Below are 15844 nucleotides of genomic sequence, written 5' to 3' on the forward strand. Positions count from 1 at the left end.
TGTGGCTTACATTTAGCATGGCGCAAACCGCAGACTGAACCTATCAAACATATGATTACATTCGATTTACAACCGTCGAGTCCAAATGATTTCAACATCTGCCAGACTACCACTCTGCCTCCTGCAGTTGGATCTTCTAAAGACTTGTCTGCTGGGTAGGTATATTCAGGCCTTCCTCACATGAAGGAGCATGTGGTACAGACAAGTAGCACCTTCTCTTCTTTCCAGATGGTCACTTCCCTTGGATCATTTTTGCTTGCGGAGGAACTCCCGCATTTCTCTGTGGAACTCCCCACTCACTATCAACCGCATCTTCGTCGCGTCCTCCCACAACAAGAACCAGTTATCCCTTGCGTGGTCACAACATTGGTCAAACATGTCCTACGCAAATAAGCGGCACCCAGATGTAAGTATAGTGGTAATCAGACTACTAGAGTATAGGTTTTCAAATGTGTCCAAGCACCGTCCATCCGCAAGGAGCTGGAAGGGTTTGATGGGTGAAGGGTTTATTAATCCAACAGTCCCAACTCAATGGTTGTGGGTCGGTTGGTTTCTAAGTTGAGGGTCATTCGACCATTTTTGGTTTTGGGCCTTGTGACGCCATATACCTCGATCGATCTCCAAATATGGCATTCGCCGCCGTCACAAAGAGGTCACCCACTAGATTTAGTGAAAGAAAGTGAGCAAGTGTCATCCCAACTAAATTAATTCTCTTGTCATCACATGAATATGCAACCAAAAGACATGTCACGCCTCTTTTGAAGCATGCCTGATAGAACAAAATTTCATAGAATTTCTTCTTTCAATTGTTATTTTTTTGCCATGTAGTTCCTCTAGTCTTTTTGTTGTTTGTGCGTGATATAAAACAGTCCATCTCTTATATATGTGAAATACTTTCTATTAGTAACAATACTGAAAAAATGCATCTATTCTAGTGGTGACTATACTAAAAAAATGGTGTTCATGTACCTAATGAAAATATATAGTGCATGTAGTACATATCAGGCTCCGTATAATAATCGAAGTATTGGCACCATGGTCGCAAGGTCATAAGCAATTTATATCCAAGACTAGACGGATGGATACCTTGGATCTCAGCCGATGGAAAACTTACTGCATACTGCAAACCCTGGGCGCCTCGGGCACAACAAACTGTGTCCACAACATATAAGGATACAAGTATCATGTAACCACACATACACGTTCTAAATAGTAGTTTTCCGGCATATGGTGTTCTAACTTTTAGTTTTAAGTTTCTAAATCAGTTTACAGATATTTTTAATGATTTATTAGTACGTCAGCTAGCCCATGTAGTAGCACAGGTTGATAATTTGTGCCATTAGAAGACCGAATAGTACGTGGAGGATCTCCTCCTGCTGCTCCTGCTGCTGCTTGAGGGCCTTGCGGAGGATCTTGGCGCTGATGGAGGAGGGCATGAACTCCTCCTCCTCGGCCTGGTGGCGTTTGGCGGCGCCGGAGCGACGGCGCTTCCCGGTGTCGACCACCGCGTCGGCGTTGGCGCCGAGCGGTTGCCCTTGGGCTGCTTCTTGGAGGACTTGTGCTTCTTGCCGGTCATGGCCGCTGGCTCGGGCCTCGGTGGTGGTCTGCCGGGTAGGAGGCGGGGCGGCGGGGGACGAAGGTGGGGAGGGAGACGACAGCACTGTGTAGTAAAACCCTAGATGAGGAAGGAGGATGGCGGATTGGCGGGTTTTGTTTCTGTGGACTTGTGGAGGCCTCGCTCGTCATTGCTGGGCCTGCTTGCTTCTTCTCCTCGCTTAAGGGGCCGGCCTATCATGTCATACTCAGGAGACTGGCCGAACAATGCCTCAGATTTTTTTTGAATGATTTGAAGATTGCGAACAATGCATCAGTTAAATGTGCTATTTTTTAAAAGGGAAAACAGAATACAGAGGTACACTCCGCCAATCCACGAGCGTGTTAAGATCATATTTCAGTTACTGGTTATAGTTGTTTTTAGCTAATTCAAGTTTGGCATCAGCAATCTTTGCCATCCGAGTATATTTTGTCTTGGAAGTCAGTAAATTCCAATGAGTCATCGGTTGATACAAGTGATAGACAAAACTGGGAGAAGCTCATCCACTATATATGCTTTATTCCGTCAGTTCACATTGTAAAAAAGGGTACTTAGGATTTCTTATTGTCTTGATTCAAATGATGTTCCATATATCCCATTGAGACTTCTATAAATCCAATGTCGGTGTTTCTCCAAAAAGAAAACAAATGATTGCTTGTTATGCCTTCAAATATAATGAACATTCAGTATATATGCAAGTAGCCACCTTCTTCGTCATGTAAGTGCCTTATTTTTGAAATATATAATTGCGCATTTAAGTCAGATCTATATTATCTAGGTAGATGACTAGGATCTCTCTAGAAGCGCCAACTAGAAAACAAACCGACATTATGAGAGAAAAGGTCTACTTATTAGTTTCAACTATAAAAAATATGACTAATAAGGCAGATTCCTTCAAATATTCCAAATACTCTCTTGATGATTTTTTTATTAATCCAACAGTCCCAACATCAATCACTATGGATCGGTAGGTTTCTAACTTGAGGGTCATTGTGATCCATTTTTGGTTTTGGTCCTTGTGATGCCATGCCTCGATAGGTCTCCAAATATGAAATTCGCTGCAGTCACAAAGAGGTTATTCACTAGATTTAGTGAAAGATGGTGAGCAAGTGTCATCCCAACTGAATAAATTCTCTAGTCATTACATGAATCTGCAACCAAAAGACATGTCACACCTCTTCTGAAGCATGCATGATAAAACAAAATTTCATAGAATTTCTTCTTTCAAAAGTTAACTTTTTGTCATGTAGTTCCTCTAGTCGTTTGTTTCTTTGTGCGTCATATCAAACAGTCCATCTCTTATATATGTGAAAACTTTCTATTAGTAATAATACTAAAAAAATGGATCTCTTCCAGTGGTAACTATACTAAAAAATTGCGTTCATGTACCCAGTGAAAATATTTAGTGCAAGTAGTACATATGAGCCTTCGTATAACAATCGAAGTATTGGCACCATGGTCGCAAGGTAATAAGCAATTTATATCTAAGGCTATGCGGATGGATACCTTGGATCTCAGCCGATGGAAAACTTACTGCATACTGCAAACTCTGCGCTTCGGGCACAAAAAACTGTGTCCACAACAGTTAAGGATACGTGTATCACGTAACCACAAATACACGTTCTAAATAGTAGTTTTCCGTCATATGGTGTTCTAAGTTTTAGTTTTAAGTTTCAAAATATGTTCACAAATTTTTTTAATGATTTATAGTATGTCAGCTACCCCCATGCAGATGCACGGGATGATAACTAGTGCCATACTAAGACTAAATAGCACCACAGTACCGGCCATGGATGGATGTAGTGAACTATGCATTTATTTTAGGCTGATGTGATTACTACCTCCTACAGTTGTATGTTGATGGGGTAAACACGCCACAAGAGATTTTGGTATAGATAATAGAGTATTGAGCGCATGCCTTTTACACATGTAATTTCAAGTAAATAAAATATAATACACAGTTGTAGGTTCAACCAAAATTAGAAATCTCTTCGCGTAATAATAGTACAAAGCCCTTGATTATAGTATAATAGTACATCTCTCTTCGGGGCACATATGAATCTTAAAATAAACATAAATTTACTTGTCTAAAAGCTAGATAGAAAAGTGACACAATGGATATATTTCTCAAAGAATCAACCTTCTAGCATGCTTGCCATGGAAAACTACATGTAAAAGATGATTTAACTTGACATAGAGTCCATCACAGATTTGATGTCATTAGCGATATTCTTGGCGTCTGTTGCAATACCAGCTAATCCTCTCCTCGCCAACCCAGCACAGTAGAGCCCATTTTCACCTTTCCAATGATTCGGATATTTTTGGATGGGCAGTCCGTTGCCATTTAACATGCTCTCACCATCCTGGATTAAAAACACATAGACCTTGTTAGCAGATTTAATAATGGTTACACCAAGAAAACAAACTCAGACATGTTCAAACACAAGCTATATTACCTTGAGCCACATATTTGCCGTGCTTTTGTATCCAGTTGCAAACACAATTGCATCAAATGACATTCTTTTACTGCATTGAAATTTTACTATGTTGCCCTTGATCTTACTAATGCTCCCTTGAACCTTTAGGAGATAAAAATACATTGATAACTTGGCATATCAAATCAACATATGTTATAAATTTATGTCATGTCAATGACATACTTACTTTGATGATGCCTTTTTTGATCAATCCAACAGTCCCAACATCAATTACTGCAGATCGGCCTGTTTCTGATTTGAGGGTCATTGGACCCATTTTTGGCCTTGTGATGCCATGCTGTGACAGGTCTCCAAATATTAAATACGCTGCCATCACAAGGAGTTTATCCACTAGATTCAATGGAAGACGGTGAGCAAGTGTCATCCCCAACCGAATTAATTCCTTTGTCATTACATGAATCTGCAACAACAAAACACGTCACACCTCTTTTGAAGTATGCATGATAAATAAATTTTCATAGAATTTCATCTTTCAAGAAATAAATTTTTGTCATGTGGTTCCTCTAGTCTTTCAGTTGTTTGTGTGTGATATAAAATAGTCCATCTCTTTTTCTATGTGAAATACTTCCTATTAGTAAAACACTGAAAATTGCATCTCTTCTATTAATAACTATACTAAGAATTTGCGTTCATGCACCCAGTGAAAATATATAGTGCACGTATTTACCGGGCTTCGTATAACAATCGATGTGTTGGCACCATGGGTCGCAAGGTCATAAGCAATTTCCATCCCGGAGTTGCCAGATCCAATGACCAATACATTCTTGCCAGAGTAGCTCTTGCGTGACTTGTAGCTTGAGGAGTGGATAACATCACCTGGAAAGTTTTCCAATCCAGGGAACATTGGAATATTCTCTGCACTATTCTCACCACTTGCCACAACAAGAAACTTCGCCATGAACTTGACTGTGGTGCACTTTGACATGTCCTTTGCCACAATGGACCAACATTTTTCATCATTGTCATATGTGGATGACTCCACGCTGGTGAGATACTTTGGTTGAATGTTGAAACGCTCAACATAGTGATCCAAGTACTTCACAAACAAGGTTTTTGGTATGTATGTTGGTGCATCTACAGGGTATGACATGTGTGGCAACTCACAGAACTCCTTTGCGAGATGCAGCTTTACACGATCATACGCGCGGTTGCGCCAGAGTGACGCGCTACAGCTCTCGCGCTCGACGATGGCATAAGGAATTGAGAATTGGCTAAGGCATGCTGCCGTTGCGAGGCCTGCTGGCCCAGCACCAACAATCAACACTGTAACACCCTCCATTTCAAAGAGAAGACTTGACAAAGTTGTTGGATAAGTTCGGTGGTAGTCCAGTGTTTGTGTGTTTGCTCGATGAACTTTGGAGGACATGCTCGTGTATTGGGGCATATATATACTGGCATCCTTCATGGGCCAATCAGTTTCATGGATTGAGGGATGAAAAGGGTAAATATTTATTGAGGCCTAATCCTAGTGTGTAGGAGTATTTCCATCTAAAAATGGAGCCGTTGTTGGTTGTGAAAGCGTGTACTGATACAAAATAGGTAGGAAACACACCGTTGATCGATTGTTAGTATTGGAAACTTATCGACCATCTTTTTTATGTGTAGATTAAAGATTTTTCATGTTTGTTTCGTTTCGCATCGTCACCAATGACAATTACTACTCTAATAATATTCAAGTGTTTCTTCCTCTTTGTATATGATATAGGATATGATAAGGATAAGTCTGATTTCCAAACACACATTTATAGGCAAAGTCCTATTTCATTTTCTCTAGTTAATAATGTGGATGACAAAAGGAAACAATCATCTCAGAAGGATTTGTTACCAACCATGTTAACCGGTTTTGTCGGCTAGTTTTGCCTCCGGTTCAGTTGTAAGACAGTCAGTTTTGGTTTTGCCTCCGGTTGAGTTGACGACCATTGCCATACCTTTGGTGTCAACACAACGAGCCGTTCGATGTTGTGAACAAAAAAAGTGGAACTTTAGTTCAAATATTTGAAACCAGTTTTTTAAATATAAATTTGTTTCTATACTGAACACTCGTTTAATGTGAGGCCATATTTCGACTTTGGTATATTCATATTGTCCTATGCCTGAACATAATTGAACGCTCATTGTATTTTTAACTCTACACACCAGAGTGTGGATATATTTTGTTAAAAAGATAATAAACAAATTTACTGAAAATCAAAATTGTCAATCCTGTCTGGATGCGGTTTTGCAAACATGTCTGGTTCCAAACTGACTGACACAGATTAATCACAATTGTACGCAACTTCCATGCAAAACTGAACTGGAGAAGTGGATCACGTACAGTTCATCGGATTTTGATTTGCCTAACAGAATAATCCACTACCTTATGTGGCTTACATTTAGCATGGCGCAAACCGCAGACTGAACCTATCAAACATATGATTACATTCGATTTACAACCGTCGAGTCCAAATGATTTCAACATCTGCCAGACTACCACTCTGCCTCCTGCAGTTGGATCTTCTAAAGACTTGTCTGCTGGGTAGGTATATTCAGGCCTTCCTCACATGAAGGAGCATGTGGTACAGACAAGTAGCACCTTCTCTTCTTTCCAGATGGTCACTTCCCTTGGATCATTTTTGCTTGCGGAGGAACTCCCGCATTTCTCTGTGGAACTCCCCACTCACTATCAACCGCATCTTCTTCGCGTCCTCCCACAACAAGAACCAGTTATCCCTTGCGTGGTCACAACATTGGTCAAACATGTCCTACGCAAATAAGCGGCACCCAGATGTAAGTATAGTGGTAATCAGACTACTAGAGTATAGGTTTTCAAATGTGTCCAAGCACCGTCCATCCGCAAGGAGCTGGAAGGGTTTGATGGGTGAAGGGTTTATTAATCCAACAGTCCCAACTCAATGGTTGTGGGTCGGTTGGTTTCTAACTTGAGGGTCATTCGACCATTTTTGGTTTTGGGCCTTGTGACGCCATATACCTCGATCGATCTCCAAATATGACATTCGCCGCCGTCACAAAGAGGTCACCCACTAGATTTAGTGAAAGAAAGTGAGCAAGTGTCATCCCAACTAAATTAATTCTCTTGTCATCACATGAATATGCAACCAAAAGACATGTCATGCCTCTTTTGAAGCATTCCTGGTAGAACAAAATTTCATAGAATTTCTTCTTTCAATTGTTATTTTTTTGCCATGTAGTTCCTCTAGTCTTTTTGTTGTTTGTGCGTGATATAAAACAGTCCATCTCTTATATATGTGAAATACTTTCTATTAGTAACAATACTGAAAAAATGCATCTATTCTAGTGGTGACTATACTAAAAAAATGGTGTTCATGTACCTAATGAAAATATATAGTGCATGTAGTACATATCAGGCTCCGTATAATAATCGAAGTATTGGCACCATGGTCGCAAGGTCATAAGCAATTTATATCCAAGACTAGACGGATGGATACCTTGGATCTCAGCCGATGGAAAACTTACTGCATACTGCAAACCCTGGGCGCCTCGGGCACAACAAACTGTGTCCACAACATATAAGGATACAAGTATCATGTAACCACACATACACGTTCTAAATAGTAGTTTTCCGTCATATGGTGTTCTAACTTTTAGTTTTAAGTTTCTAAATCAGTTCACAGATATTTTTAATGATTTATTAGTACGTCAGCTAGCCCATGTAGTAGCACAGGTTGATAATTTGTGCCATTAGAAGACTGAATAGTACGTGGAGGATCTCCTCCTGCTGCTCCTGCTGCTGCTTGAGGGCCTTGCGGAGGATCTTGGCGCTGATGGAGGAGGGCATGAACTCCTCCTCCTCGGCCTGGTGGCGTTTGGCGGCGCCGGAGCGACGGCGCTTCCCGGTGTCAACCACCGCGTCGGCGTTGGCGCCGAGCGGCTGCCCTTGGGCTGCTTCTTGGAGGACTTGTGCTTCTTGCCGGTCATGGTCGCTGGCTCGGGCCTCGGTGGTGGTCTGCCGGGTAGGAGGCGGGGCGGCGGGGGACGAAGGTGGGGAGGGAGACGACAGCACTGTGTAGTAAAACCCTAGAGGAGGAAGGAGGATGGCGGATTGGCGGGTTTTGTTTCTGTGGACTTGTGGAGGCCTCGCTCGTCATTGCTGGGCCTGCTTGCTTCTTCTCCTCGCTTAAGGGGCCGGCCTATCATGTCATACTCAGGAGACTGGCCGAACAATGCCTCAGATTTTTTTTGAATGATTTGAAGATTGCGAACAATGCATCAGTTAAATGTGCTATTTTTTAAAAGGGAAAACAGAATACAGAGGTACACTCCGCCAATCCACGAGCATGTTAAGATCATATTTCAGTTACTGGTTATAGTTGTTTTTAGCTAATTCAAGTTTGGCATCAGCAATCTTTGCCATCCGAGTATATTTTGTCTTGGAAGTCAGTAAATTCCAATGAGTCATCGGTTGATACAAGTGATAGACAAAACTGGGAGAAGCTCATCCACTATATATGCTTTATTCCGTCAGTTCACATTGTAAAAAAGGGTACTTAGGATTTCTTATTGTCTTGATTCAAATGATGTTCTATATATCCCATTGAGACTTCTATAAATCCAATGTCGGTGTTTCTCCAAAAAGAAAACAAATGATTGCTTGTTATGCCTTCAAATATAATGAACATTCAGTATATATGCAAGTAGCCACCTTCTTCGTCATGTAAGTGCCTTATTTTTGAAATATATAATTGCGCATTTAAGTCAGATCTATATTATCTAGGTAGATGACTAGGATCTCTCTAGAAGCGCCAACTAGAAAACAAACCGACATTATGAGAGAAAAGGTCTACTTATTAGTTTCAACTATAAAAAATATGACTAATAAGGCAGATTCCTTCAAATATTCCAAATACTCTCTTGATGATTTTTTTATTAATCCAACAGTCCCAACATCAATCACTATGGATCGGTAGGTTTCTAACTTGAGGGTCATTGTGATCCATTTTTGGTTTTGGTCCTTGTGATGCCATGCCTCGATAGGTCTCCAAATATGAAATTCGCTGCAGTCACAAAGAGGTTATTCACTAGATTTAGTGAAAGATGGTGAGCAAGTGTCATCCCAACTGAATAAATTCTGTAGTCATTACACGAATCTGCAACCAAAAGACATGTCACACCTCTTCTGAAGCATGCATGATAAAACAAAATTTCATAGAATTTCTTCTTTCAAAAGTTAACTGTTTGTCATGTAGTTCCTCTAGTCGTTTGTTTGTTTGTGCGTCATATCAAACAGTCCATCTCTTATATATGTGAAAACTTTCTATTAGTAATAATACTAAAAAAATGGATCTCTTCCAGTGGTAACTATACTAAAAAATTGCGTTCATGTACCCAGTGAAAATATTTAGTGCAAGTAGTACATATGAGCCTTCGTATAACAATCGAAGTATTGGCACCATGGTCGCAAGGTAATAAGCAATTTATATCTAAGGCTATGCGGATGGATACCTTGGATCTCAGCCGATGGAAAACTTACTGCATACTGCAAACTCTGCGCTTCGGGCACAAAAAACTGTGTCCACAACAGTTAAGGATACGTGTATCACGTAACCACAAATACACGTTCTAAATAGTAGTTTTCCGTCATATTGTGTTCTAAGTTTTAGTTTTAAGTTTCAAAATATGTTCACAAATATTTTTAATGATTTATAGTATGTCAGCTACCCCCATGCAGATGCACGGGATGATAACTAGTGCCATACTAAGACTAAATAGCACCGCAGTACCGGCCATGGATGGATGTAGTGAACTATGCATTTATTTTAGGCTGATGTGATTACTACCTCCTACAGTTGTATGTTGATGGGGTAAACACGCCACAAGAGATTTTGGTATAGATAATAGAGTATTGAGCGCATGCCTTTTACACATGTAATTTCAAGTAAATAAAATATAATACACAGTTGTAGGTTCAACCAAAATTAGAAATCTCTCCACGTAATGATAGTATAAAGCCCTTGATTATAGTATAATAGTCCATCTCTCTTCGGGGCACATATGAAAGTTAAAATAAACATAAATTTACTTGTCTAAAAGCTAGATAGAAAGGTGACACAATGGATATATTTCTCAAAGAATCAACCTTCTAGCATGCTTGCCATGGTAAACTACATGTAAAAGATGATTTAACTTGACATAGAGTCCATCACAGATTTGATGTCATTAGCGATATTCTTGGCATCTGTTGCAATACCAGCTAATCCTCTCCTCGCCAACCCAGCACAGTAGAGCCCATTTTCACCTTTCCAATGATTCGGATATTTTTGGATGGGCAGTCCGTTGCCATTTAACATGCTCTCACCATCCTGGATTAAAAACACATAGACCTTGTTAGCAGATTTAATAATGGTTACACCAAGAAAACAAACTCAGACATGTTCAAAGACAAGCTATATTACCTTGAGCCACATATTTGCCGTGCTTTTGTATCCAGTTGCAAACACAATTGCATCAAATGACATTCTTTTACTGCATTGAAATTTAACTATGTTGCCCTTGATCTTACTAATGCTCCCTTGAACCTTTAGGAGATAAAAATACATTGATAACTTGGCATATCAAATCAACATATGTTATAAATTTATGTCATGTCAATGACATACTTACTTTGATGATGCCTTTTTTGATCAATCCAACAGTCCCAACATCAATAGCTGCAGATCGGCCTGTTTCTGATTTGAGGGTCATTGGACCCATTTTTGGCCTTGTGATGCCATGCTGTGACAGGTCTCCAAATATTAAATACGCTGCCATCACAAGGAGTTTATCCACTAGATTCAATGGAAGACGGTGAGCAAGTGTCATCCCCAAACGAATTAATTCCTTTGTCATTACATGAATCTACAACAACAAAACACGTCACACCTCTTTTGAAGTATGCATGATAAATAAATTTTCATAGAATTTCATCTTTCAAGAAATAAATTTTTGTCATGTGGTTCCTCTAGTCTTTCAGTTGTTTGTGTGTGATATAAAATAGTCCATCTCTTTTTCTATGTGAAATACTTCCTATTAGTAAAACACTGAAAATTGCATCTCTTCTATTAATAACTATACTAAGAATTTGCGTTCATGCACCCAGTGAAAATATATAGTGCACGTACGTACCGGGCTTCGTATAACAATCGATGTGTTGGCACCATGGGTCGCAAGGTCATAAGCAATTTCCATCCCGGAGTTGCCAGATCCAGTGACCAATACATTCTTGCCAGAGTAGCTCTTGCCTGACTTGTAGCTTGAGGAGTGGATAACATCACCTGGAAAGTTTTCCAGTCCAGGGAACATTGGAATATTCTCTGCACTATTCTCACCACTTGCCACAACAAGAAACTTCGCCATGAACTTGACTGTGGTGCACTTTGACATGTCCTTTGCCACAATGGACCAACATTTTTCATCATTGTCATATGTGGATGACTCCACGCTGGTGAAATACTTTGGTTGAATGTTGAAACGCTCAACATAGTGATCCAAGTACTTCACGAACAAGGTTTTTGGTATGTATGTTGGTGCATCTACAGGGTATGACATGTGTGGCAACTCACAGAACTCCTTTGCGAGATGCAACTTTAGACGATCATACGCGCGGTTGCGCCAGAGTGACGCGCTACAGCTCTCGCGCTCGACGATGGCATAAGGAATTGAGAATTGGCTAAGGCATGCTGCCGTTGCGAGGCCTGCTGGCCCAGCACCAACAATCAACACTGTAACACCCTCCATTTCAAAGAGAAGACTTGACAAAGTTGTTGGATAAGTTCGGTGGTAGTCCAGTGTTTGTGTGTTTGCTCGATGAACTTTGGAGGACATGCTCGTGTATGGGGGCATATATATACTGGCATCCTTCATGGGCCAATCTGTTTTATGGATTGAGGGATGAAAAAGGTAAATATTTATTGAGGCCTAATCCTAGTGTGTAGGAGTATTTCCATCTAAAAATGGAGCCGTTGTTGGTTGTGAAAGCGTGTACTGATACAAAATAGGTAGGAAACACACCGTTGATCGATTGTTGGTATTGGAAACTTATCGACCATCTTTTTTATGTGTAGATTAAAGATTTTTCATGTTTGTTTCCTTTCGCATCGTCACCAATGACAATTACTACTCTAATAATATTCAAGTGTTTCTTCCTCTTTGTATATGATATAGGATATGATAAGGATAAGTCTGATTTCCAAACACACATTTATAGGCAAAGTCCTATGTCATTTTCTCTAGTTAATATAATGTGGATGACAAAAGTAAACAATCATCTCAGAAGGATTTGCTACCAACCATGTTAACCGGTTTTGTCGGCTAGTTTTGCCTCCGGTTCAGTTGTAAGACAGTCAGTTTTGGTTTTGCCTCCGGTTGAGTTGACGACCATTGCCATACCTTTGGTGTCAACACAACGAGCCGTTCGATGTTGTGAACAAAAAAAGTGGAACTTTAGTTCAAATATTTGAAACCAGTTTTTTAAATATAAATTTGTTTCTATACTGAACACTCGTTTAATGTGAGGCCATATTTCAACTTTGGTATATTCATATTGTCCTATGCCTGAACATAATTGAACGCTCATTGTATTTTAACTCTACACACCAGAGTGTGGATATATTTTTTAAAAAAGATAATAAACAAATTTACTGAAAATCAAAATTGTCAATCCTGTCTGGATGCGGTTTTGCAAACATGTCTGGTTCCAAACTGACTGACACAGATTAATCACAATTGTACGCAACTTCCGTGCAAAACTAAACTAGAGAAGTGGATCACGTACAGTTCATCGGATTTTGATTTGCCTAACAGAATAATCCACTACCTTCTGTGGCTTACATTTAGCATGGCGCAAACCGCAGACTGAACCTATCAAACATATGATTACATTCGATTTACAACCGTCGAGTCCAAATGATTTCAACATCTGCCAGACTACCACTCTGCCTCCTGCAGTTGGATCTTCTAAAGACTTGTCTGCTGGGTAGGTATATTCAGGCCTTCCTCACATGAAGGAGCATGTGGTACAGACAAGTAGCACCTTCTCTTCTTTCCAGATGGTCACTTCCCTTGGATCATTTTTGCTTGCGGAGGAACTCCCGCATTTCTCTGTGGAACTCCCCACTCACTATCAACCGCATCTTCTTCGCGTCCTCCCACAACAAGAACCAGTTATCCCTTGCGTGGTCACAACATTGGTCAAACATGTCCTACGCAAATAAGCGGCACCCAGATGTAAGTATAGTGGTAATCAGACTAATAGAGTATAGGTTTTCAAATGTGTCCAAGCACCGTCCATCCGCAAGGAGCTGGAAGGGTTTGATGGGTGAAGGGTTTATTAATCCAACAGTCCCAACTCAATGGTTGTGGGTCGGTTGGTTTCTAACTTGAGGGTCATTCGACCATTTTTGGTTTTGGGCCTTGTGACGCCATATACCTCGATCGATCTCAAAATATGACATTCGCCGCCGTCACAAAGAGGTCACCCACTAGATTTAGTGAAAGAAAGTGAGCAAGTGTCATCCCAACTAAATTAATTCTCTTGTCATCACATGAATATGCAACCAAAAGACATGTCACGCCTCTTTTGAAGCATGCCTGATAGAACAAAATTTCATAGAATTTCTTCTTTCAATTGTTATTTTTTTGTCATGTAGTTCCTCTAGTCTTTTTTGTTGTTTGTGCGTGATATAAAACAGCCCATCTCTTATATATGTGAAATACTTTCTATTAGTAATAATACTGAAAAAATGCATCTATTCTAGTGGTGACTATACTAAAAAAATGGTGTTCATGTACCTAATGAAAATATATAGTGCATGTAGTACATATCAGGCTCCGTATAATAATCGAAGTATTGGCACCATGGCCGCAAGGTCATAAGCAATTTATATCCAAGACTAGACGGATGGATACCTTGGATCTCAGCCGATGGAAAACTTACTGCATACTGCAAACCCTGGGCGCCTCGGGCACAACAAACTGTGTCCACAACATATAAGGATACAAGTATCATGTAACAACAAATACACGTTCTAAATAGTAGTTTTCCGTCATATGGTGTTCTAACTTTTAGTTTTAAGTTTCTAAATCAGTTCACAGATATTTTTAATGATTTATTAGTACGTCAGCTAGCCCATGTAGTAGCACAGGTTGATAATTTGTGCCATTCGAAGACTGAATAGTACGTGGAGGATCTCCTCCTGCTGCTCCTGCTGCTGCTTGAGGGCCTTGTGGAGGATCTTGGCGCTGATGGAGGAGGGCATGAACTCCTCCTCCTCGGCCTGGTGGCGTTTGGCTGCGCCGGAGCGACGGCGCTTCCCGGTGTCGACCACCGCGTCGGCATTGGCGCCGAGCGGCTGCCCTTGGGCTGCTTCTTGGAGGACTTGTGCTTCTTGCCGGTCATGGCCGCTGGCTCGGGCCTCGGTGGTGGTCTGCCGGGTAGGAGGCGGGGCGGCGGGGGACGGAGGTGGGGAGGGAGATGGCAGCACTGTGTAGTAAAACCCTAGAGGAGGAAGGAGGATGGTGGATTGGCGGGTTTTGTTTCTGTGGACTTGTGGAGGCCTCGCTCGTCATTGCTGGGCCTGCTTGCTTCTTCTCCTTGCTTAAGGGGCCGGCCTATCATGTCATACTCAGGAGACTGGCCGAACAATGCCTCAGATATTTTTGAATGATTTGAAGATTGCTCGAACAATGCATCAGCTAAATGTGCTATTTCTTAAAAGGGAAAACAGAATACAGAGGTACACTCCGCCAATCCACGAGCGTGTTAAGATCATATTTCAGTTACTGGTTATAGTTGCTTTTAGCTAATTCAAGTTTGGCATCATCAATCTTTGCCATCCGAGTATATTTTGTCTTGGAAGTCAGTAAATTCCAATGAGTCATCGGTTGATACAAGTGATAGACAAAACTGGGAGAAGCTCATCCACTATATATGCTTTATTCCGTCAGTTCGCATTGTAAAAAAGGGTACTTAGGATTTCTTATTGTCTTGATTCAAATGATGTTCTATATATCCCATTGAGACTTCTATAAATCCAATGTCGGTGTTTCTCCAAAAAGAAAACAAATGATTGCTTGTTATGCCTTCAAATATAATGAACATTCAGTATATATGCAAGTAGCCACCTTCTTCGTCATGTAAGTGCCTTATTTTTGAAATATATAATTGCGCATTTAAGTCAGATCTATATTATCTAGGTAGATGACTAGGATCTCTCTAGAAGTGCCAACTAGAAAACAAACCGACATTATGAGAGAAAAGGTCTACTTATTAGTTTCAACTATAAAAATATGACTAATAAGGCAGATTCCTTCAAATATTCCAAATACTCTCTTGATGATTTTTTTTATTAATCCAACAGTCCCAACATCAATCACTATGGATCGGTAGGTTTCTAACTTGAGGGTCATTGTGATCCATTTTTGGTTTTGGTCCTTGTGATGCCATGCCTCGATAGGTCTCCAAATATGAAATTCGCTGCAGTCACAAAGAGGTTATTCACTAGATTTAGTGAAAGATGGTGAGCAAGTGTCATCCCAACTGAATAAATTCTGTAGCCATTACATGAATCTGCAACCAAAAGACATGTCACACCTCTTTTGAAGCATGCATGATAAAACAACATTTCATAGAATTTCTTCTTTCAAAAGTTAACTGTTTGTCATGTAGTTCCTCTAGTCGTTTGTTTGTTTGTGCGTCATATCAAATAGTCCATCTCTTATATATGTGAAAACTTTCTATTAGTAATAATACTAAAAAAAT

At 40.3% G+C, this 15844-nt stretch overlaps 2 protein-coding genes across 2 annotated transcripts; both read right to left on the reverse strand.

Moving 5' to 3' along the window:
* Nucleotides 1-3777: 3777 nt before the first annotated feature.
* LOC119368873 (probable indole-3-pyruvate monooxygenase YUCCA10) lies at nucleotides 3778-5458 on the reverse strand. Its single transcript, XM_037634003.1, has 4 exons — nucleotides 4760-5458; nucleotides 4259-4492; nucleotides 4051-4173; nucleotides 3778-3957 (listed from the first exon to the last, which is right to left on the reverse strand). Exons 1-4 carry the CDS (start codon nucleotides 5456-5458, stop codon nucleotides 3778-3780), a joined length of 1236 nt encoding a protein of 411 aa, XP_037489900.1.
* A 4677-nt stretch (nucleotides 5459-10135) lies between these two features.
* Nucleotides 10136-11910, reverse strand: LOC119368874 (probable indole-3-pyruvate monooxygenase YUCCA10). The gene is made up of 4 exons (XM_037634004.1): nucleotides 11212-11910; nucleotides 10711-10944; nucleotides 10503-10625; nucleotides 10136-10409 (listed from the first exon to the last, which is right to left on the reverse strand). The coding sequence occupies exons 1-4, from the start codon at nucleotides 11908-11910 to the stop codon at nucleotides 10230-10232; spliced, it is 1236 nt and encodes a 411-aa protein (XP_037489901.1). The 3' UTR covers nucleotides 10136-10229.
* Between the last annotated feature and the right edge of the window lie 3934 nt (nucleotides 11911-15844).

This window comes from Triticum dicoccoides, chromosome 2B (assembly GCF_002162155.2).
Source record: "Triticum dicoccoides isolate Atlit2015 ecotype Zavitan chromosome 2B, WEW_v2.0, whole genome shotgun sequence".
NCBI lineage: Eukaryota > Viridiplantae > Streptophyta > Magnoliopsida > Poales > Poaceae > Triticum > Triticum dicoccoides.

Bases quoted from the DNA above. Each gene is read 5' to 3' on its own strand.
- LOC119368873 (XM_037634003.1), bottom strand. From the start codon at position 5,458: ATGTCCTCCAAAGTTCATCGAGCAAACACACAAACACTGGACTACCAC. The intron at 4,493-4,759 runs GTAAATACGTGC...TTGTTGTTGCAG, and splicing joins CGATTGTTATACGAAGCCCG to ATTCATGTAATGACAAAGGA. The intron at 4,174-4,258 runs GTAAGTATGTCA...TATCTCCTAAAG, and splicing joins TCAAAAAAGGCATCATCAAA to GTTCAAGGGAGCATTAGTAA.
- LOC119368874 (XM_037634004.1), bottom strand. From the start codon at position 11,910: ATGTCCTCCAAAGTTCATCGAGCAAACACACAAACACTGGACTACCAC. The intron at 10,945-11,211 runs GTACGTACGTGC...TTGTTGTTGTAG, and splicing joins CGATTGTTATACGAAGCCCG to ATTCATGTAATGACAAAGGA. The intron at 10,410-10,502 runs GTAATATAGCTT...TTTTTAATCCAG, and splicing joins CGGCAAATATGTGGCTCAAG to GATGGTGAGAGCATGTTAAA.